General features: G+C 48.1%; 2 protein-coding genes across 2 annotated transcripts; both read right to left on the bottom strand.

Moving 5' to 3' along the window:
- Window positions 1-367: 367 nt before the first annotated feature.
- OXA1L (OXA1L mitochondrial inner membrane protein) lies at window positions 368-7,521 on the bottom strand. Its single transcript, XM_063302904.1, has 10 exons — window positions 7,436-7,521; window positions 5,002-5,142; window positions 4,695-4,884; window positions 3,215-3,358; window positions 2,881-2,966; window positions 2,613-2,777; window positions 2,228-2,332; window positions 1,641-1,803; window positions 1,458-1,538; window positions 368-477 (listed from the first exon to the last, which is right to left on the bottom strand). Exons 1-10 carry the CDS (start codon window positions 7,493-7,495, stop codon window positions 368-370), a joined length of 1,245 nt encoding a protein of 414 aa, XP_063158974.1. The 5' UTR covers window positions 7,496-7,521.
- A 3,357-nt stretch (window positions 7,522-10,878) lies between these two features.
- Window positions 10,879-16,998, bottom strand: LOC134495895 (mitochondrial inner membrane protein OXA1L-like). The gene is made up of 10 exons (XM_063301540.1): window positions 16,921-16,998; window positions 16,284-16,418; window positions 15,969-16,158; window positions 15,117-15,260; window positions 14,740-14,825; window positions 14,498-14,662; window positions 14,011-14,115; window positions 12,139-12,301; window positions 11,964-12,044; window positions 10,879-11,119 (listed from the first exon to the last, which is right to left on the bottom strand). The coding sequence occupies exons 1-10, from the start codon at window positions 16,978-16,980 to the stop codon at window positions 11,040-11,042; spliced, it is 1,209 nt and encodes a 402-aa protein (XP_063157610.1). The 5' UTR covers window positions 16,981-16,998; the 3' UTR covers window positions 10,879-11,039.
- Between the last annotated feature and the right edge of the window lie 5,252 nt (window positions 16,999-22,250).

Here is a 22,250-nt window from a genome sequence, read left to right as displayed (position 1 = left end):
CTTGGAGGTCTCCGGATACCGTCTCGGACAAACGCTTGCCTAATCTTTTCTTGAAAACCTCTCAACCCCATGAGCTTTTCAGGGACTCGGTAGCTGGGGGTTACAGCCCTGTGTGCAGATACGTGGCTTGCAAAAGAACAGGCAGGAACTGTGGAAAATAGTGAGCTAGAAAAGGCCACTTCTGGGTGGGGTCCAAGGACAAAGCCTGGGGATGAAACAGCCATTTTCAAACGTTGTCAGAGCCGAGAGAGAGAGAGAACATAAAAGAGAACATCTTTTATTAGTGATGAATGGAACCATGAGACAAGGAGGGGAGGGAACTGGGTAAGAACGTCTTTGCCTAGAGTAGGGACCCACGGTGTTCAGCCTACTGTATGCCTAATGTATCTTCCCATGGTCTCTTTTTTGGCGGTGGCTCGCTAGGAGCGGGCTGCTGGTGCTTCGAAGGGTTCTCGGAAAAGGTCTGGCGCAGCGGCCCTGCGAGGAGATGAGGAAACGAAAGTAAGGATTGGGTTTGCCCTCCCCCCACAGCAAGGCAAGCAATCCACTGTCCTTCCCCAACTTCAAACCTTGACAGATTAAAAATTGGAAGATAATGTAGCACATATAAAGGGATTGCCCGGATCAGGCCACAGGCCTGTTTAACGCAGTAGTATGATTTGCAGAGTGACCAGCCGGGTGCTTTGGAAGATGGCCCACCCGTTCGTCGCCCTGGCTCTACTGCAGGTGGCCCGTAGAGTATGCTGCCCCCAAACCGGGCGGGATCAATTTAGCTAAGCTGGGCCACAGCTGTTGGCGGACACCACAAAGGTGCCCAGTTCCTTTTCCCAACCCTCTAGCTGGGTGGCCATCGTCGTATCTTGTGCCAATGATTTATAAAGTATTACATGAAGACATGCCTCCTGGTTACCCAGAAAGACTAACTGGCTCACATCACACTCTGAAACAGTGTTTCTCGACCTTGGCAACTTTTAAGATAGGTGGACTTCTACTCCCAGAATTGTGAATTCTGTTGCCAAGGTTGAGAAACACTGCTCTAGTATCATTCCCCCTGCCCTGCAAAAACCCAATTGTTTTCCCACCCCAGGCACCATGTTCCCAATTTTTCCAAGCCTTTAATATAATCATTGTCTCTCATGAGGAAGGTGCAGTAGCTTCCCTCTTATTCTGGCTGCTGAAGTTTGCCCTTTTTCCTTTCCTGCTTTGGTTTTTAAGACAGGTTAAGTGAATAAATGGTTAAAACACGAAGCCCATGTGCTTCATTTGCTGAACGTGTTCCCACTGTGAAATATAGGGATGGGATGCTGCAGGACCACAACGTCCAGCATCCCTGCCAACAGCTCTGAGGCTAGGGCTGGTGGGAGTTGTAGTACAGCGGGGAGGGGGCACAGCCTCACCACCTGAGATGCAACACATCTGATGGCACCAGAAGAGGGTGGCAGGTAAAAGGGACTGACCCGCAGCTGCTAAATCCAGGTGGTTTTTGATGCGGTCTTCTCGTTCTTGTAATCTTCTTCTCGTCTGTATGTCCTGCCATCCTAGATGAGAGGAGAGCCAAAGGCAGCTAAACACGTAGGGCCTTAGGGGGGGCATAAACCCAGCCCTCCCATTCCAGCCTTCAGCCTCCTCCCTCAACTCACCTTTCTTGACACTCTCCATTAATCCCTTCTGGGCAGGTAGCTCTGCAGGGCTGTGCACCTTCTGATTAGGGATGTGGAAAAAGGCGCGAAGGGCAGGCAAGCGTAACAATGATACTTGTGCCACTGAGTACAGGTTGGAAGTCAGCCAGTAAGTGAAGATGGCCTGCGGGCAAGGCAAGAAGGGTCAAATATCAAAAGATCTCTCGCCGCACTGGTGTATCGTGGCGCAGATCGGAAAGCGAGCATTAGACCTGTCCCAGTGGGCTACAAAGGAGCAACTTCTTGGGGGCCCAATACGTAACCCAGAAACAGATGTGCTAAAAAAAAAAAAAAAAAGGAATTTTGGCCCTCCCTTGTGGACAAATTGAGAAAAAGACGGTAGTTCCATCCCCTTCCCGTGTGAATGAGAAACCCACTTTGTAGCATGGAGAGGTAAGGGAAGTGAAGGGTTTCCCCATGACAGACAAATACAAATAGACAGACACGCAGGAAACATGCAAGTTTCAAGGGGCGCCATTTCGTCTTGCCCGCAACCAACCCGTGGCTTTTTGTACGGCATTTAGATGAAACAAGAGCCTCCCTCTCACCGTTGGGAAGTTGATCGTGATCGGCAACAATAGAACAGGAATCACCCGGAAGACTGTTTTCATCATGTGGAAGTTTGGATTTGAGACTCCTGATTCTGCCCCAAACTGCAGAAGAGACAGATGATGATACTACCTGGGCACTGCTTGGTCTTCTACAAATCCCCCTTTTCACATCTGTCCCCTGGATTCCCCTTCAAGGGGGATCGTTCTGAAATTTGGGCTGGCCCAGTTGCGGAAAAAGTGGGTTAAAGTTTTGGTAAGCCCCTGCCAATTTCGTTCTGGGATCCAGCATCAGGGCATTTGAGAGAAGGGAGCTGTGGCAACCCTAATGGAGACAAAATCAATGGATGCCTTGAGTTTTCCCCTGACTTTGCCCAAGTCTTACCTCCAGAACAGCCCACATGGAGACGGTGGTCATCAGGGGTAGAATGTAGTAAGGATCAGAGGCTGTGAGATTCGTGAACCACCACAGCCCCCCAGTCTCCATGCTGGGCACAGGGAACTCAGCCATTTTGCGCAGGGCGAAGAAGAATGAGATGAAAATGGGCGCCTGAGACAGAGAAGGGAGAGGTCAAGCCGGGAAGCCATGCAGAGAATACGAACTCTAAGCATGCTAAGAGATGCAGGTCAAGTGGGACACTGTGGAAACTGACCTGGACCAAGGGTGCAATGAGTCCTAGTTTAGGATTAATGTTATGGGCTTTCTGATACTGGTTCAATTCCGTGTAGAGCTTTACAACTGGGAGATTAAAGGAGAAATATTTGGAGGGTGAGCAACATTGAAAAAAACTACTGCTAACTCCCCTGTGTTAGGTGTTTCTGCAAATAGCCTGTCCTCTGGAGGAGCACCATGCTCAGCCTTTAAGGCTTTGCTCCTCTCCGGCACCACCCCAGCCCTCTGATGCCTCATCTTGACCTGCCTTTTAATCCCTGATTAAATCCAAACTTTTGTTGGATCCTCAGGTTTTAACCGCACCCTAAACTTACACTCTTTCTGATTCCCCGACTTCCTGGCATCAGCGATTCTGGTATTCATCTCATTCATTTGGGGAAAATGGTTATTGAGTCGGACTGCCTCTCGCTGGCTCTTTACAATGAGCGGGAAGACCAAACAGCGGGCTAGGACGGTCCCTGAGAAGTTGAGAAGGAGAGAAGACCTCTGTTACTTGCAGGGGAATCAGAAGGCCACGATTATCCACAATGAAATTCCTGACCCGGCTGATAGAAGTTCCCTAGCTGGTACCTTCTAGGTATGCAGAAAGTATAATCCCGCACCAGGATGGGGAACACTGTGACTGCTATGGGAAGCGAACAGGGCAAGGAGATCATTTCCCAAAAAGGAAATGCATTTTAAACTCAAGACATCATCCCACCGGCACAGATGTTTGTGAGAATCCCTTTACAGGTAGTCCTCACTTAGCAACCACAATTGGAACCAGCCACTCCACATAAGTGAAGCGGTTGCTAAGTGGGAAATCATGTGACTGTGCTTTCTGGCTTGAAGCTGACAAGACGAATCAGTTCCACACCTTCGCCTTCTGTTTGCCTCCTAACCACTCCTCCGCCCTTGGGAATGCTCACCCTGGTGCTGGGATAATTAACAAGAAGGGAATTAATGTTTGTATTTACATTAATCGGAGAGGAAGGGGTTACGAGAGAGTAAGGAGGCACACAATGGGGAATACACATTGAAAGGAATGCGCAGGTGTTGGCAGCCACAAGCGCACTACACAAACAGCCCGGTGTATTCCCTGCTGTGTGCCTCCTTACTCTCTGTAATCCCTTCCTCTTCAATGTCTCTGCTCTGCAAGGAAAAAAAAGAAAACGAACAGGCCAGGCACGCACTGACTGTAATGGCAATCACGTGACTGAGGGATGCTGCGAAGATTGTAAATGTGGGTATTGGCTGTAAAGTGTTTTTTTTCAGCAGTGTCGTAACTTTAACAGTTGTTGAATGAGGCAGTCAGTTGGTAAGCGAGGACTACCTGTATTTGGGCAGTTCTGGAACAGTCAATCAATTCTGGATTTGTTTACTAGCACGTTATACTGCTTTATACAAAATCAAATGCTGTTTGATGGTTGATTGTTCTGACTCAGTTTCCATGCTTTACAGCCTACAACAAAGACTGTGGTCCCTTGAGTCCACTTGCCAGCAAATTGTTATTTTTAACGTGATAGCAGGCAAGAGAAAAATAATTAAGTTCATGATCAGTGACCTGAAATATTGACTTCTTTTATTAAATTAAGTCTGATTCAATAAAGGAAACATACTTTTTATTTTACTCCTCCCTAGTTTTATCCTGGTCCTGCAGGATGAAGGATTTTTCCTATAAAATATAATCTCCAAGCGTATATTTTTAAATGGGAGTCTCCAGCGAGTGAACGCTTCCATCCAAATTCTTTTCTCTATCAGTGTAAAGCCGTCTGTCTGTTCCCGCCCCCTTACGATTCCAGTGGTCCTCTTTACCTGCTACAATGGCTCCCCACCAAGGCAGCCCCAGGTCCAGGTGGAAAGATTCCAAGATCTTCATGATTAGGCCCACCGGGCTGCTGCTTCCCAGACCCAGTTCGGCCAGAGTCGGTTCCTGCACGAGTTGGCCAAGCTCCTCTACAGGGAGGACATTCTCTACAGGTGGGGTTGCTGCAGCTTGAGCAACCTGAAAGAGGCAAAAAGAAATGGATGTTGATATAGGTGGTGTGGAATTCCAAGCTCCCAAGTGGTATTTCTCCTCCACCTTGCATCGTTCCAAACTTTACAGACATGTTCCTCTTACCTGGGCACCTGCAACCGCTGCAGTGCTTTGACATCGGATTGTGGGCCTTAAAAGGACAACACAACCGTTTTGAGAATGCCGCTCAGAAGCTAACCAAGTTTTGGCCTGTGACCATCTCAGGGGGGTGGATGTCCGGTGAACCTGGAAAGGAAGTTGCGAGAAAGAACACGCTTATGCAGTAATAGCAGAAGCCCAGAATTGCAATGCCAATAAAACCGATCGGTTTCTCAGGAGCGCCACTGCTGGGAAAGTGCAAGGGTAAACTTTTCCATCCCTCAAAACAGCAGCAGTCTCGGGATGAACTTAAAGCAGGAAAATATATTTGATATACATTTAATATACAGTACTGTGCAGAAGTTTTAGGCAGGTGTGAAAAAATGCTGTAAAGTAAGAATGCTTTCAAAAATATATATTGTAATTGTTTAGGTTTATCAATTACAAAATGCAAAGTGAGCAAACAGAAGAAAAATCTAAATCAAATCAATATTTGGTGTGACCATCCTTTGGCTTCAAAACAGCATCAATTCTTATACTTGCACACTTTGTACACTTGCACAGTCAGGGATCTACTATAATTTGATTAACAAATTATACCAAGCAGGTGCTAATGATCATCAATTTCATATGTAGGTTGAAACACAGTCATTAACTGAAACAGAAACAGCTGTGTAGGAGGCTTAAAACTGGGTGAGGAACAGCCAAACTCTGCTATTAAGGTGAGGTTCTGGAAGACGGTTTCATGCCACAGGACATACACCATGGCAAGACTGAGCACAGCAACAAGACACAAGGTAGCTATGCTGCATCAGCAAGGTCTATCCCAGGCAAAAATTGCAAAGCAGACTGGGGTTTCAAGATGTGCTGTTCAAGCTCTTTTGAAGAAGCACGAAGAAACGGGCAACGTTGAGGACCGCAGACGCAGTGGTCGGCCAAGGAAGCTTAATGCAGCAGATGAAAGACACATCATGCTTGCTTCCCTTTGACACCGGAAGATGTCCAGCAGTGCCATCGGCACAGAACTGGCAGAAACCAGTGGGACCCAGGTACACCCATCTACTGTCCAAAGAAGTCTGGCCAGAAGTGGTCTTCATGGAAGAATTGTGGTCAAAAAGCCATACCTCCGATGTGGAAACAAGGCTAAGCGACTCAACTATGCATGAAAACATAGGAACTGGGGTGCAGAAAAATGGCAGCCAGTGCTCTGGACTGGTGAGTCAAAAATTGAAATATTTGGCTGTCGCAGGAGGCAGCTTGTTCGCCGAAGGGCTGGAGAGCGGTACAATAATGAGTGTCTGCAGGCAACAGTGAAGCATGGTGGAGGTTCCTTGCAAGTTTGGGGCTGCTTTTCTGCAAATGGAGTTGGAGATTTGGTCAGGATCAATGGTGTCCTCAATGCTGAGAAATACAGGCAGATACTTATCCATCGTGCCATACCATCAGGGAGGCGTGTGATTGGCCCCAAATTTATTCTGCGGCAGGACAACAACCCCAAGCATACAGCCAATGTCATTAAGAACTATCTTCAGCGTAAAGAAGAACAAGGAGTCCCGGAAGCGACGGTTTGGCCCCCACAGAGCCCGGATCTCAACATCATCGAGTCTGTCTGGGATTACAGGAAGAGATGGAAGGATCTGAGGCAGCCGACATCCACAGCAGATCTGTGGTTAGTTCTCCAAGATGTTTGGAGCAACCTACCTGCCGAGTTCCTTCAAAAACTGTGCAATAGAAGAATTGATGCTGTTTTGAAGGCAAAGGGTGGGTGGTCACGTTAAATATTGATTGGATTTGGATTTCTCTTCTGTTTGCTCACTTTGCATTTTGTAAATTGATAAACATAAACAATTACAATATATATTTTTGACAGCATTCTTAGTTTACAGCATTTTTTCACACCTGCCTAAACTTTTGCACAGTACTGTATTTGAAATGGTCAGGACCCCCTTGTGGGTAATACGGACAAAGGACTATCCAACAGAGAGAAAAACGGCTGGGATTACCCTGGTGCTTCCCAAACCTGGGCAAATTACCCCAAATTGGGTAAAAGTGGATTTTCTTTGGGTACCCACGCACGAACCCATTACCCAGTCACAACAGGGACATTTAAATGGGCTTCAAGCGTTTTACCTACATGGGGTAAAAAGGACTTTCTGATGAGCGGTGTTGGGTACTGCAGGGAAAAGTTTGGGAAGGACTGGATTACCCCGAGCCCGCCGTTCTGGCCTCCGTTCCGGTCTTGCTTGGAGGCGGCGGTGCGGCTCGCCCGTCCGACCCGCAGACCGGGAGGCCGCCGGGAGTGAACCGGCGCTGGGGCCGGCCGGGCACTTCGCCGGCAGGACGGGCAGCGCAGCCCCGCCCCGCCCCGCCCCGCCCCGCCGGGGGTGCGCCGGACTACATCTCCCATAGCTGAGTGACGTCACGGGGCGCGGGCACCCACCTGCCGGTAAGCGCCCCCCGCCGAGATCCAGGCCCGCCGCAGCACCGCGAAAGCCGCCATGGTCCCCGGCGTGACCGCCGCGGCCGCCCGGCGTTCGTCTCAGGCGAACGGAGCATGCGCCGGAAGGGCCGCGCCCGCCGCTCTTCCGAGGCCGCCGCGGCCCTCTTGGTTCCGGGCACGTGGCCCTTCCTCTCCGGGGAGAGGCGGGCTCTCGGCTACGCGCCCCGTTCCTCGCGAGGATCGTCGGAGCACGGAGTCGACTTCCGACCCAGCCGTGAAGGGAAAACAATAAAAATAAGCTAACGCCTCGGAGAATCGAACGCGCTCTGGGAGAAGGGTCGAGGTCTGCGTTGTGGCCATGTTTGTCACGGGCACGTCGATCCTTCCCTTTGCCGCGGTGCCGCCATGTTTGTTGTGGTCGAGGCGATACGGAAGAGGGAGCGCGGCCATATTTCTCGCGGGCAGTGATACCCCCCTTATCGGCCAGACTCCCAGCTTTCCTCTAAACCTTTCCGGGTGTTTCTACAAAACGGCCACACCGAGGGAACGCCGCCTTTGGATCCTCCGGCTGTGGGGTCCCAAAGAATGGCGGTCGACGGCCTCCGCCGTCTGTCTCCGAAGGAGAAAAGGAAAACTGCTGGCGGAGCCTAAACGAAACCGTTCCCGAGTCTGAAGGGAGCACGCGCGGGCCTCGCGCCGATTGGCTGGCCACCCGTTCCTCGCTCCGATTGGCTGGAAGCTCTTCACCAATCAGAAGGACTCTCCCGGGTAGCAACAAGGGAGAGCGACCGTTTTGGCGGACAGCAGCCTGAGGAGAGTTGTCGGAGAGCCGCTTTAGTCTCTGGTGGGTCTGAGGAAAGGAGCTGAAGAAAACCCGTGCCCTTTAAGGCAACTGGTTAGCCGGAACAGGTGCTGCCGGACTCCTGATTTTTTGCCTGAGGAAAAGTGATAGTGAGGAAAAAGGATGTTGTGGGCGCTGGGGGGAAGCGTTAGTGGGGGATTTGCGCCCGCTTGCGGTAGGAAAAGCAAAAAAAAACCGCCTCGAGAAGCTGCTGAGGGAAGGCGGAGACGCGCCAGACGCCTGCCTCTTGGACTTCAGAACAGCAGATTGCGGGGAACTCGGAGAGGTTGGATCCCGCGGCTTGAAATCCTGAAAGTTGAAGTCCACGTGTCTTTAAAATTGCCAAATTTGAGAAACATTCCGCTAGAGGACACGACGGGGGGAGGGGGAATATGATAGCAGTTTTCAAGCAGCTGAAGGTTTGTCATCTAAAAGAGGGGTATGGCCAGAATCAGTGAATTAAAACTACAGTAGAAGGAAGTACAGGCAGTCCTCACTTAACGACCACAGTTGGGGCCGGAATTTTGGTTGCTAAGTGAACCAGTCGTTAGGGGAATCCAACCCAGATTTTGCGACCTTTTTCGTGGTGGTGTTTTAGCAAATTGCTGTAGGTGTTAAGCAAACCACGTGGTTATTAAGCAAATCATGCAGTTCCCCACTGATTTTGCTTCCCAGAAGCTGGCCGGGAAGGTAGAAAATGGTGATCACATGACCACAGGATGCTGTGATGGTCATAAATGTGAACCCGTTGCCAAGCGCTCAAATCACGATCACGTGACCACGGGGATGCTGCGAGGTGTGAGGGCTGGCCGTAAGTCATTTTTTCCCAGCACCGTCCTAAGTCTGAACCACCACTGAATGGTTGTTAAGTGAGGACTACCTGTAGATACAGGTGAGGTATCAGGAGGAATTTCTTGAATGTACGCGTCAGTGGAAGAGATTGCTGCGTAGTATGGTGAGCTTTTGCTGGAGGTCTTTAAACAGACTGGTTGCTCACCTCTTAGAGATGATCTAATGGATTCTGCACTGAGCAGAGGGTTGGACTAGATGACCTCTGAGGTCATTTCCAGCCATAGGATTCTCAGAAAAAGAGTTGCACTACAACTTCTGTACTAAAACAAGGGAGTCTGCGCTAAAAGAAGGGAAGAGCTTTTATTTGGAGTTAGGTAGGAGCAGAGGAATTGGGGACGTGGTGGTGCTGCGGGTTAAACTGCTGAGCTGCCGAGCTTGCCAATTGGAAGGTCGACGGTTCGAATCCGCCTGACGGGGTGAGCTCCTGTTGCTAGTCCCAGCTCCTGCCAACCTAGCAGTTCAAAAACATGCAAATGTGAGTAGATTAATCAGTACCGCTTCGACGGTCAGGTAATGGCATTCTGTTTAGTCATGCCAGCCACATGACCACGGAGGAAGTGTCTACGGACAAACGTCGGCTCTTCGGCTTTGAAACGGAGATGAGCACCGCCCCCTAGAGTCGGACACGACTGGACGTAATGTCAAGGGAAACCTTTACCTTTACCCTAGGAGCAGAGGAGTCTTTTTTGTGATGGCACCGGTGTTGAGGTTGTGAGGGTCTGGATGGAGAGGAATAGGCTCCCAAGTCAGACCTAGCAACTGAGTGATTGTGGCTTTTAACTCCCTTCCGCCCCCCAGATGTGGAGACCTTTGATTGTTAACTCTGGAGGGGGTGCCACTTCCTCTGACCGAGTTAGTGTGCAGCCTGGGTGTCCTCGAGGCCAGAAGAGCCTTTGCACTAATCCATCTTGTGTGCCAGTTGTGTTGTTCCTGGTTCAACAGGCTCTGTTCAGGGTCACTTAGGCCTCAGGTATTTTCCGGTTGGGCTACTGCAATGTATTCTATATGCGGCTGCCTTGAAAGCATTTGGAAGCTGCAGCTGGCTTTTGGGACCACCGCATTATGCCCACATAACACCACTGCTTTGTGAGCTGTATTGGCTTCTGGGTGCAATTAAATATGCTGGTTATCACCTTGAAAGCCATACATGACGGGGGGCCAGGAGAAGCAGCTTCTGCCTGTTGCACCAGATCTGGTCAGGTGGCCATGCTCCAGGTCCCTTCTGTGAAACAATGTCATTTATGGAACCTGGAAAGTGTGCCGTCTCTTTCCTGATACGTGCCCTGTGAAGCAGCTTGCCCACACCGTTTGGAGGGCTTTGACCTTGCAAGGCCTTTAAAACCTGACTCTTCCACTAGACTTAGAGCCTGGTCTCTGTATTTTCTGCATTGTTTGAGAAATTGATTATTTTTACCTGCTATCTTTGTTTGCTTTACTGCTTTATCTGTAGTTTTTGTTTTATGCTTTGCTCAGAAAGGCAGCCATATACATTTGTGGAATAAATAAATAACCTCTCTACAATCCAAAAAAGTGCAATGTGGGATTTCTGGGTATTGCAGACCAATCACCTGGTGAGTCGCAGGGTGGACAATATCAACTGGATAAAGTCCCTGATATGTGAACACTTAGCTCTTTTAGGGTGGGTTGATGGTGACCTATGTGGTATAAGTCACATGCTCTTCTAATCTCACACTTCTGAAACACTGACTTTTTCTTTTTGCAAAATATTACAAATTTAATTTGAAAGGACTTGTTAATTGAAAGCATAGTTTTATGTAATAAATTTACAAAGAGACACATTTACACATATGCTCTCAGAGCAAGTGGAAAACAAAATTAATAGTTTAAATTGGGGCAAAAGGATAAGGGAAATGGGAGAATGTTTTTGCCTTGAATGGAACTCAGTGGCATTCACCCTAGTTGTCTCTTTTGTGGTGACGGCTTGCTAGGATGCTGTAAAGGTTTATGGGGAAAAGTTTGGTGGAGCAACCCTGTGAATGGAAGAGAACACAAAAATAAAAATTATGGTTTTTTTTCCCAAGTAAAGCTTACCTTGTACATCCCCCACCCCCCAATAAAGAGAAGTCTGCAGTCAAAGGTGAAAACAAGTGTGTACAAAGAGATTGCTTGTATCGGACCAAAGACCTGTTAGGCTCAGCAGTCTGAATCTCACATTTACAAACCAGATGCTTTGAAAGGCCATAGGTGGGCTTTTCCCACTGCACTTCAGCTGGGATTTAGGAACATGCTGCCTCCAGACTAGGCTGGACCAGTTTAGGCTGATGGTTACCTTCCCTTTCACGAAGGTGTCTAATTCCATTTCAAAACCTTCTAAATTGGTGGCCATCAAACTTGGGACAATGAGTTCCATAGATTTATAATGTGAAGAAACGTCTCCTTGCTAGCTTTAAAAGGGGGGGGGGAATCTATTTCTATCAGCACAACTGTCTTGTTCTAAATTCTCCTAGCACTGTTTAATTTTTAGTAAAACATTGTAGTCTTGCCCAGTAGGGTGTCAGATCCCTGCTGTTTTGACTACCCAGTTCTGTACTTTTTCCTCCCTACTTTGTTTTAAGAGACACTGAGAATAAATCCATGTAAATTTAAAACCTCTTGCTTCCTTTCCCGTATCAAATTTACTCTAACTGAAATCTGGTGGGGAAACTCGTTCTCTGGATGCCGCTGAACTACAACTCCCAGCATCCTGTACCAGGAACAGAAGCTTCTGGAATATGTAGTTCAGCAATATTCTGGAGGATCAGAGCTCTCCTCTCTGAAACACAAAATATGAACATTTGTGGTCTGGGATGGCAGGGTTGAATGAAAGAGGCTTACCTTTACGTGTTGAATCCAGTTGTTTTTTAATGTACTGCTCTCGCTCCTCTAACTGATGAGCTATCTGGACATTCTTCCATCCTAGCAGAGATTGGGGCAGGAGGCAGCTAACCTTGCATGACCATATGAACCTGGCCAACCCATTCCTGCCTTCAGCCACCTTCTCTCAACTCACCTTCCTTGATGCTCTTCAGAAAATCTTGCTGGGGAGGTAAGGACTCAGGATTATGTGCCACCCTCTCAGGGATGTGGAAAAACGTACGAGCGGCAGGCAAACGAAACAGCAATACTTGCATAATGGAGAACAAGTTGGATGTCAGCCAGTAGGTAAAGACGGCCTGCAGTAGGTAAAGATGGAGGAAGAGAGCATCGAACCTCAGATGACCTGTTGGGTTCTTGGTTTGCTTCACTCCCCCATGCACTGATGCTGTTATCTAGCCTGGTACAGAAATGTCTGCAGGAAAACAAGCTCACGGAACACCAAGAACTCAACACTTCAACACTGAGCTACGAATATTCTTTACTACTGGAATCAGATGACCTCTCCCTGCCCCACTGAAAAAAATGAACAAAACAGGAGATGAACCAGACACTTAATTCATGATACCCAGCTGTATGTCTCTGCCCTGGTGAGCTAAGTGATGCTGTTGATGTCCTTTCTTGGTGCCTGAAGGCTGTGGGGGCCTGGATGGGGAACAACAGGCTTCAGCTGAACCCTGGCAAGACTGAGCGGCTTTGGGTTTTAGGGCCTTCTGTATCGGGATTTACCATCTTTGGTGATGGATGGGGTAGCGCTGCCCCAAACAGACCCAGCGTGCAACTTGGGGGTTCTTCTGGACCCATGACTCCTGCTCGAAGCCTTCGCAGAGCTTCATCTTGTGCTCCAGTTGCACCCATTCCTGCATTGGGAGGCTCTACTCTTAGTCACTCAAGCCCTAGTCACTTCCCGAATGGACTACTGCAACACGCTGTTCATGGGGCTACACTTGAAGAGTATCCAGAAGCTTCAGCTGGTGCAAAATGCAGTGGCTGCGTTGGTTGTCAGTTTGCTTCGGGTCCAATTCAAGGCTATCACCTTTCAAGCCCTACGTGGCATGGGACTGGGATATTTGAGGGACAGCCTCTCCCCAGTTGCATCAGCCCATACCATCAGGTCTGGCAAGAGAGGCGTGTTGCAGGTCCTGTCAGCTAGGGAGTGTCGTCGGGCAGGTCCTAGGAAGAAAGCCTTTTCTGCCATAGCCCCCGCCCTGTGGAACATCATTCCCCCGAGGTGAGATTGGCCTCAACCCTCCTGGCCTCCGGAAGGCCCTTAAAAGATGGCTTTGACAACTAGTTTGGGGATCCTTTGGAAGAGTGGAGCCTGTTAGATGGCTGTATGACTACTGATGGAATGCACTCTCTGTATGTTTTCCCACCATTTAAAAAAATTGGTTTGTATCTTGTTATTTTAATTTAAATTGGTTGTTTTAGTGTTTTTTATATACTCTTGATTCTTGCTGTGTCTGCCACCCAGAGTCACTATGTGAGATGGGGGCTATACAAATGTGATTGATTAAATAAATAACTTTGTAGAAATATGGGACTCATTTATACAAAACATAGTACTTTAGGGAAAAGCATGGCAGCTATATAATTGTATTAGAGTGTATATATATATACACACATACGTACACACGCATCATATTTGCATTAGGTAAATATATATAGAATTGTAATTGTTTATTGTAATGACATATTTCATATTTTATTTCTTTGTTATATTTTTATTTTTAAGCACCTGTTATTAATTTTTATAATGTGTATCTTTGTGTATTTTTTCCTTTTTCTGTCATTATTTTAAAAAGCAATAAAAATAACTTTGTAGAATAGAAAGGTCACTCAGGGGAGACACACGAGCGTGGAAAGCGTGCAGGCTTCAAACAGTGCCGACTCTGAGGCCACGAGACTAAAGAAATTCATGTCTGCCCACAGGCCATCTTGAGCCCTTACAACTGCAATCTGTGGGGTTTTCTGCAGAACACAGCTGAAATGAAAGCCTCCCTCTTACCGTTGGAAAGGAAATTATGACAGGAAGGAAGAGCACTGGCATCACTCGGAAAACCTTTTTCATTAGATCGAGGTTTGGGTTCGGGGCTCCTGTTTGCATCCCGGTCTGTAGAGAAGATAGCTGTTATCTGCTGGCCATTGCCTGACTTCTACTCTTTCTGCTTCACACGCCTGTCCCCAGTCCTCATTCCACACCAAGAGATGATTTTGCTATTTGAACTAGCCGATAGGAGGCAAGGGGGCTAAAGATCCAGGTAGGGCCAGGTTTCAGATAAATGGAGATTCAGTCCCCAGCCAAGATCTGGGTAGATTTCTATATGTCCTAGCCAGTTAAGTCCACCCCAGAAGTGCTTTTTCATGCCTGCTAATTTCTTTGCTTCAAAATCATGGTGGGTGGAAGAAGGGATCTGGAAAATCTAGGTAATAGATAAAGTGGAAGTGAAATCTGTGGCTAACTAGAGTTCACTCTCACACTGCCCAAATCTTACCTCCAAAATAATCCACATGGAGACGGTGGTCATCAGGGGTAGAACATAGTAAGGATCAGCAGCTGTGAGATCCGTGAACCACCACAGCCCCCCGGTCTCCATGCTGGGCACAGGGAACTCAGCCATTTTGCGCAGGGCGAAGAAGAATGAGATGAAAATGGGTGCCTGAGACAGAGAAGGGAGAGGTCAAGCCAGGAAGCCATGCAGAGAATACGAACTCCAAGCAAGCCACAGAAGCTGACCTGGACCAAGGGCGTGATGAATCCTCGGAAGGGGTTAACATTATGAGTTTTCTGATAGTGGTCCAGATCCATAACGGCTTTCACAACTGGGAGAAAAGGAGACAGGAAAAGTAATGCTAAAAACCTGTCTGCCAAGTGTTCCTTACGAACACCACTCCTGTCCTGGAATCCAGCTACTGGACGACAGCTCCCACCCCTCTTCCAGAGTAGTGTATTTTAAAGGCTTTATTCCACACTGGCAGCGTTTAAGGAAGGTTGCATCTCTGGCTCCTTTGTCCTTCCCCAGCCTTTCCTCATCTTATGGTTGCTCTTGCGACCCTTGGTTAATTGCAAAGCTTTATCGATCCCATTAAGTTTTGATCCCATCTTAAGCTTACACTGTTGTCGGTTGCCGGTCTTCTTGGCCTCACTGACTCTAGCAGATAACACGGTAATCTGGGGTATGTGGTTGCTTAACGCGATTGAGTCTCGCTGGTTCTTTACCATGAGTGGGAAAACCAGACAGCGTATGAGTACCGTCCCTGAGAAATTGGGCAGGAGAGAAGAGTTGCGTTACTTTGCAGGACAATTACAAGGCCACCGGTACGCACAAAGAAGAACAGGCGCTCCGAGTTTCTCAGCGGGTGTGCAGAAAATGTAATTCCACAGCTGGATGGGGGAGGCTGTGATGGGCCATAGGAAGGGCGCAGGGAAGGGAGTCATTTCCCCAAAATGAAATTGTTTCTTCGAAGTTTTTTAAACTCAAGATTCCACCCCGCTGACTTGGACACTTGTGAGAACGGAAGAAATATTTACAGTATCCTGAAGGCAGTTCTGGAAGCGTCTAACAATTTCGGCTTTGTTGACCAGCCGGCTGTGATTTGGCTCCTGTTTCCAGCTACAGGGCTTTCTCAGCACAACTAAATATTAACTGCATTTCTTTGATTAAATTAATTCTGTTAAGTTAAGCATAGTTTTTATCCTAATCCTGCCCAGAGTATTTTGTTCTGGTCCCTGTAGGATGAAAAGCCCCCCACTCCTTTACTTCCAATCTGGCCTTTAAAACTGGATTTGTCAATGACTGAATGGGTCTCTGCTTCCCCACCTGAATGCGTGATTCTTTGTCCACCGGTATAAAGGGTCCCCTGTGGGGGAGATGGGCGGTGATAAAAATATGATAAATAAATAAATGAAAACAAAAAGCCATCTGTCTGTTCCCGCCCCCTTACGATTCCAGTGGTCCTCTTTACCTGCTACAATGGCTCCCCACCAAGGCAGCCCCAGGTCCAGGTGGAAAGATTCCAAGATCTTCATGATTAGGCCCACCGGGCTGTTGCTTCCCAGACCCAGTTCGGCCAGAGTCGGTTCCTGCACGAGTTGGCCAAGCTCCTCTACAGGGAGGACGTTCCCCACCGGGGGGGTTGCTGCAGCCTGAGCAACCTAAAGGGGAGAGGCAGAAGTGAACGTCAGCAGGTCTCCTGTGGAAATGTCCCCCTCCCAAGTGCAGTCCCCTGGCTGACGTTTCACTTCCATCACTTCAAACTCCGTAAGTGCACCTGCCCCACCTGTATGCCTGCCACAGCTGCAGTGCTCTGACCCCGGACTGCGGGTCTCCAAGGAGGGAGAGGAAAACTGTTCGGCGGAGGAGCAGGAGGAGCTCTGGCTTGGGACCATCCCGGAGGGACAGGTATTCTGTGGACCTGGAACGGAGGTTGCAAAAAGTAGCACCCTGATCAGGTCGTTTCTCAGGAGCGCCGCTGCTGGGACAGCGCAAGGGTGAACTTTCCCGTCCCGCAAAACAGCAGCAGTCTCGGGATGAACTTAAAGCAGGGGGAAAACTACATATACACGCGCACACACATTTGAAACGTGTATACATATATATATATATATATATACACACACTTGAAACGATCTCAGCGCAACAAAAACGGCTGAGATTACCCCGAGCCCGCCGTTCTGGCCTCCGTTCCGGTCTTGCTTGGAGGAGGCGGCGGCGCGGCTCGCCCGTCCTCGGGGCCGCCCGCGCTGCCCGCCCGACCCGCAGGCCGGGAGGCCGCCGCGGGGTGAACCGGCGCTGGGGCCGGCCGGGCACTTCGCCGGCAGGACGGGCAGCCCCGCTCCGCCCCGCCCCGCCCCGCCGGGGGTGCGCCGGACTACATCTCCCATCGCTGAGTGACGTCACGGGGCGCGGGCACCCACCTGCCGGTAAGCGCCCCCCGCCGAGATCCAGGCCCGCCGCAGCACCGCGAAAGCCGCCATGGTCCCCGGCGTGACCGCCCGGCGTTCGTCTCAGGCGAACGGAGCATGCGCCGGAAGGGCCGCGCCCGCCGCTCTTCCGAGGCCGCCGCGGCCCTCTTGGTTCCGGGCACGTGGCCCTTCCTCTCCGGGGAGAGGCGGGCTCTCGGCTACGCGCCCCGTTCCTCGCGAGGATCGTCGGAGCACGGAGTCGACTTCCGACCCAGCCGTGAAGGGAAAACAATAAAAATAAGCTAACGCCTCGGAGAATCGAACGCGCTCTGGGAGAAGGGTCGAGGTCAACGGGTCACACTGCGTTGTGGCCATGTTTGTCACGGGCACGTCGATCCTTCCCTTTGCCGCGGTGCCGCCATGTTTGTTGTGGTCGAGGCGATACGGAAGAGGGAGCGCGGCCATGTTTTTCGCGGGCAGTGATCCTTCAGCCGCCATGACATGTTTGGGCAATTCCTCCCCGCCTTCCTCTAGCTCAGGGATGGCTGAGGAATTCTGGGAGTTGAAGTCCGCACATCTTAAAATTTGCTTAGGTTGGAAAACAGCTGTGGCGCTTTCTGTTCCATTCTACCGCGTGGCCACTGTGGGGAGCAGCTGGAGGCGTCGTTTCCCTGTTATTAGTGCTGAACTGGAAAAAAGTTAATTTAGGGGTGTAACTCAATTTAGTAGGAGGCTCACGGAAGCGGTAGGATCCAGGAATAGCAGGAGGGGAAGCAGACGCTCCGTAGACCAACTTTTAGCGTTAGACTATATGTTGTAGCCAAAAACCTATTTAAAAAAAAATCAGAAGGAATTTGGTAGCGCCTCTTCCGACTAACTCCTAAGAGTACCTCCTTAGGGGGGAGATAGGCTGTGATAAACATTTGACAAACAAACAAACAAATAACTTGCTTCATCAGATTATTTCTTTAATGTCACAGAAGCTTCTTTGCTCCTGAGCTTCATCTACAGCATCAAAAAGAGTTGACCTCTAGTAGCTTTCACCCCCCCATTGCCCCCTATGGCTCCAATAGCAGTGAGCATAACTCTTGCCCCCCCAAGTCAAATGTTGCTGGTTTGAAACCCAGCATTAATTTCTTTTATTATTATTCTTTCTTTCTAAGCTTCCTCCCTTTACTGTATTACATTTTTCAGAAAAAGTGCGGTTTCAGCCGTTTCCCAGCCCCCTGAGATGGAGCTGGGGTGTTCTATCTAGTCTCCAGCGCTTGTGAACATCAATACGAAGCCTTGCATGGAGGTAATTTGGAGACATGGAGTTGGGCACAGCCCTTTTAAACTTAGAAGTTTACCTTCTAAGTCAAAAAAAGCAGTTAGTGCTCCTGAAAGTTGCTTAAGGGGAGAAAACAAGTGAAATTATATCCAAAGAAGTTGGAGGTGATTTTGTTAGGGGAGAAAATGGACTTGGGACTGATCAGAAGTTTGCTTTGGATGGAGTGATTTGCCCTGGAATGCTTTTCAATCCCCAGCTGTCACTGGACTTGCAAATGATGGTTATCGCAAGGAACACTTTTGTACACTTTTAAAAAAAAATTGGTTCAATCGTGTCCGATTCTCAGAGACTGCCTGGATGAGTCCCTGCAGGTTTCTCGGCAAGGTTTTTCAGAAGTGGTTTGCCATTGCCTCCTTCCTAGGGCTGAGAGAGAGGGACTGGCCCAGGGTCACCCAGCTGGCTTTGTGCCTAAGGCAGGACTAGAACTCACGGTCTCCCAGTTCTTAGCCTGATGCCTTAACCACTACACCAAACTGGCTCTCTCTATATTTTAGTGGTTGTTTAAAAATTTAACTTGCTGTAAGCAAATGTGCATGGATGGAAATTATATATTTAAGATTTTGACCTGACAACCTTGGTCTGTAGTTCTTTACTCTGGATTCCCACTGGGCCAACAATTTGGTGGTCCTCATCCAGAGATCAAAAATGCAAGTATGGAAACGATTGACAGAGCTTCAGTCTGACAGCGTTGTGTACAGCATTGTCAGGTTAAAGCTCTGTCAATCGTTTCCATACTTTACATGCTGGGTTTTTTAGCACTTAAATGTCCCAAATGAAGAAATATCAGGCATGTTTATGAGAACCCATCTGCCCATGTGCCTGATGAAAAAACTTTCATAATCCAGGCAATTGATACTCAAACTGGTCATCTTCATAGGCTAGTTTAGGATGTAGTGGCATCTGTACAAGCTCTTAAGACATTGACACGATAACTTGAGCATCGTGACGTCATCACGCGCAAGATTCAACTTAGTACTTGCACTGCGATATCTGATGCAATTACAGTCACAAAAACTTATGCTGTTTAATAAACCTGGATAGCCTGAAAAGGTGCTACCTGGCTCCTTCTGACTTTTAACGTAATTATGTAAGTCATGTCATCTGCGTCCTGACATATGTGTTAGGACATATGTGGACATCTGTGCTACGATGAGGTGTGCTCTAGGATAGCCTACCGAAGCATGTACCTTCTTCTAGAAAAGAACAATAAATGAATACTGATGAATCACAAGAGTGCTTGGTGGATGGGCTTTATTCCTCCCTTCTACATTCTCTCTGGAGTGAATTCTAAATGTGAGTTGAAGAAGGGGGTTAATTATGTCACGAGTAAGCTGTGCTGAAAGGAGTTCTCTTAGGCTAAGGCGCTCCAGGGGGAAAGCTAAATGAAAAATATGTTTACTTTGTCAGTAGAACTAACTAGCAGACTGCAAATGCTTTAGAAAATGCATTTTCTGCGATGACTCTATTGGATACCTTCCATTTGGTAGAACTGAAGCCATCACTTTCTGGAGAAAAACCGACAAGATTACAAACTCCCCCACTTTTCATCCTTGAAATAGATATACAGAAGGCCGAGAGAAGGAAGATCGATGCTTTGGAACTGTGGTGTTGGAGGAAAATCCTGAGAGTGCCTTGGACTGCAGGAAGATCCAACCAGTCCATCCTCCAGGAAATAAAGCCAGACTGCTCACTTGAGGGAACGATATTAAAGGCAAAACTGAAGTACTTTGGCCACACAATGAGAAGACAGGACACCCTGGAGAAGATGCTGATGCTGGGGAGAGTGGAGGGCAAAAGGAAGAGGGGCCGACCAAGGGCAAGGTGGATGGATGATATTCTAGAGGGGACAGACTCATCCCTGGGGGAGCTGGGGGTGTTGACGACCGACAGGAAGCTCTGGCGTGGGCTGGTCCATGAAGTCACGAAGAGTCAGAAGCGACTGAACGAATAAACAACAACATCAAAGCTTTATCTTCATGATGATGGTTTATAAAGTTTTTAGCCTAGTTTTCTATATTTAAAACAAATTGACTCCCTGAACCAATCCAGGCTCTGCCGTGCCTTGTAACCTCACATCTCTGCCATATTATGGATCTCCTCCCATCTTAGACAAGGACGTCTCCTGACCTGTACTGTGGCCCCAAAGTATGAAAAGTGGGGGGACAAGGTAAAATCTAAATGGGGATAATGCTCCAGTTCTTGTCTTATGAAGAATAACATTGTGCTCATGTATGCACCACAGTGGTTCAACAGCCTCCTTTCCTCCACCTGCTTTGGTCTGGCCGTGATCACAGGACCACCCGACCTTACATGGTCACCCATCTATCTTCTGGTGAAGTTATCATTGCTAGACTGAAGATGATGGAGGAAAGGATACCAAACACATTGCTGTGGAATGCATATGCACATTTTGAAGTACAAAAAAAAAGAAAGAAAAGGAACAACAAGGAAGGTTGGGTGACCTTCTCTTCTCCCTGAATTGTCTCTGGAATTTGAGTTCTTCTTCAAAAAGGTGGGAAAAAAAAATATGTCCCCTTCACCAGGCATAACAGCTTTCAAAACAAAGTCCTGATTTGATTTGGTATGAACTTTAGATATGCAGCCTTTGGAGATCAGAATGGGATGTGAGTGAGTGTGTGTGCGCATGCATGCGCCAAGGTATATGACACATCAAAGTTTTTTAATACAAAGGTTCTGGAAGGTGCAATGAATCAAAATTCAGTATTTTTCGCAGAGATTCATTATCAGTGAATTGAGGCAGAAGGACAGTTGCCCCATTGTTTCTCTAAGAAAAAATATGCCACCTATATTAGTTGGCTTGGAGGCATTTTTTTTGTGAAATGTAGGTTATTAATAAGGGATGCTGTGGCGCTGCGGGTTAAACTGCTGAGCCACTGAGCTTGCCGATCGGAAGGTCGGCGGTTCGAATCCGCGTGACGGGGAGAGCTCCCGTTGCTAGTCCCAGCTCCTGCCAACCTGGCAGTTCGAAAACATGCCAGTGTGAGTAGATTAATAGGTACCGCTTCGGCAGGCAGGTAACGGCGTTCTGTGTGGTCATGCTGGCCACATGACCACGGAAGTGTCTATGGACAAACGCCGGCTCTTCGGCTTTGAAACGGAGATGAGCAGCACCCCCTAGAGTCGGACACGACTGAACTTAATGTCAAGGGAAACCTTTACCTTTACCTAGGTTATTAATACCCATAATTAATGTAATGAAGAAACATAGCTAGATCTTAGTGTACAGAATCCAAGAACAAAAAAACAACAACCACGAAACAAGAAGGTAAGCAGAATGAACTGCATGAAGTGGGGAAAATTTTCTCTTGAGCTCTTCACCCCTATACAGTGATTTTGGGCAACACTGGCCATATTCTAGCTTGGCTGAGTGTCTGAAGGAAGCTGGTTAAAGATAGGTCCTCCTGATGAGTGGAGAAGATAGGTTTGGGTTTAATGCAGAAAGCTATCAATTCAGTTAATTCTTAGTATAAAGGCATGTGTCTGGGCACAACTGAGGCCTTAAGAAGAGCTCGTGGATATAAATCCCAGACTGGACCTTGGCATACTGCTGTCTCTGGACTTAAACAGGTTGTGACACTTTCTGAAGTCCAAGTTTGGGGTCTGGTTGAAAAACTGCAGAAACTATGGAAGAATTTGAATTTGAGCTTTCAGATAATTTCAGCTAAGGGCTGACAATGGCTGATTGTCTCTGCATTTAAAATCCATCCCGCAGGAAAACTATACGGCATGTATAGTTCCCAGAAGACAGGGAACTACCCACGGGTTTTCGATATGGGATTTTGCTGAATTAAAATTAATCCACGACATAAGGGCACCTCAACAGTTGTACTAGCAAAGCAAACACATATTCCTCATGTTCTGCTTTTCCCTTGAGGCCTTTGGCATGATTTCTATTACCACAGCTTATCTGAAACTCAATTAATCATCTTGCACAACTCATATCCAGATTTGAATACTCATAGGAATGCAGGCATGGCAGAGGAAAGTATAG

This window comes from Candoia aspera, chromosome 4 (genome assembly GCF_035149785.1).
Source record: "Candoia aspera isolate rCanAsp1 chromosome 4, rCanAsp1.hap2, whole genome shotgun sequence".
In the NCBI taxonomy this organism is placed as follows: Eukaryota; Metazoa; Chordata; class Lepidosauria; order Squamata; family Boidae; genus Candoia; species Candoia aspera.
This window is presented reverse-complemented; position numbering and strand designations above follow the sequence as displayed.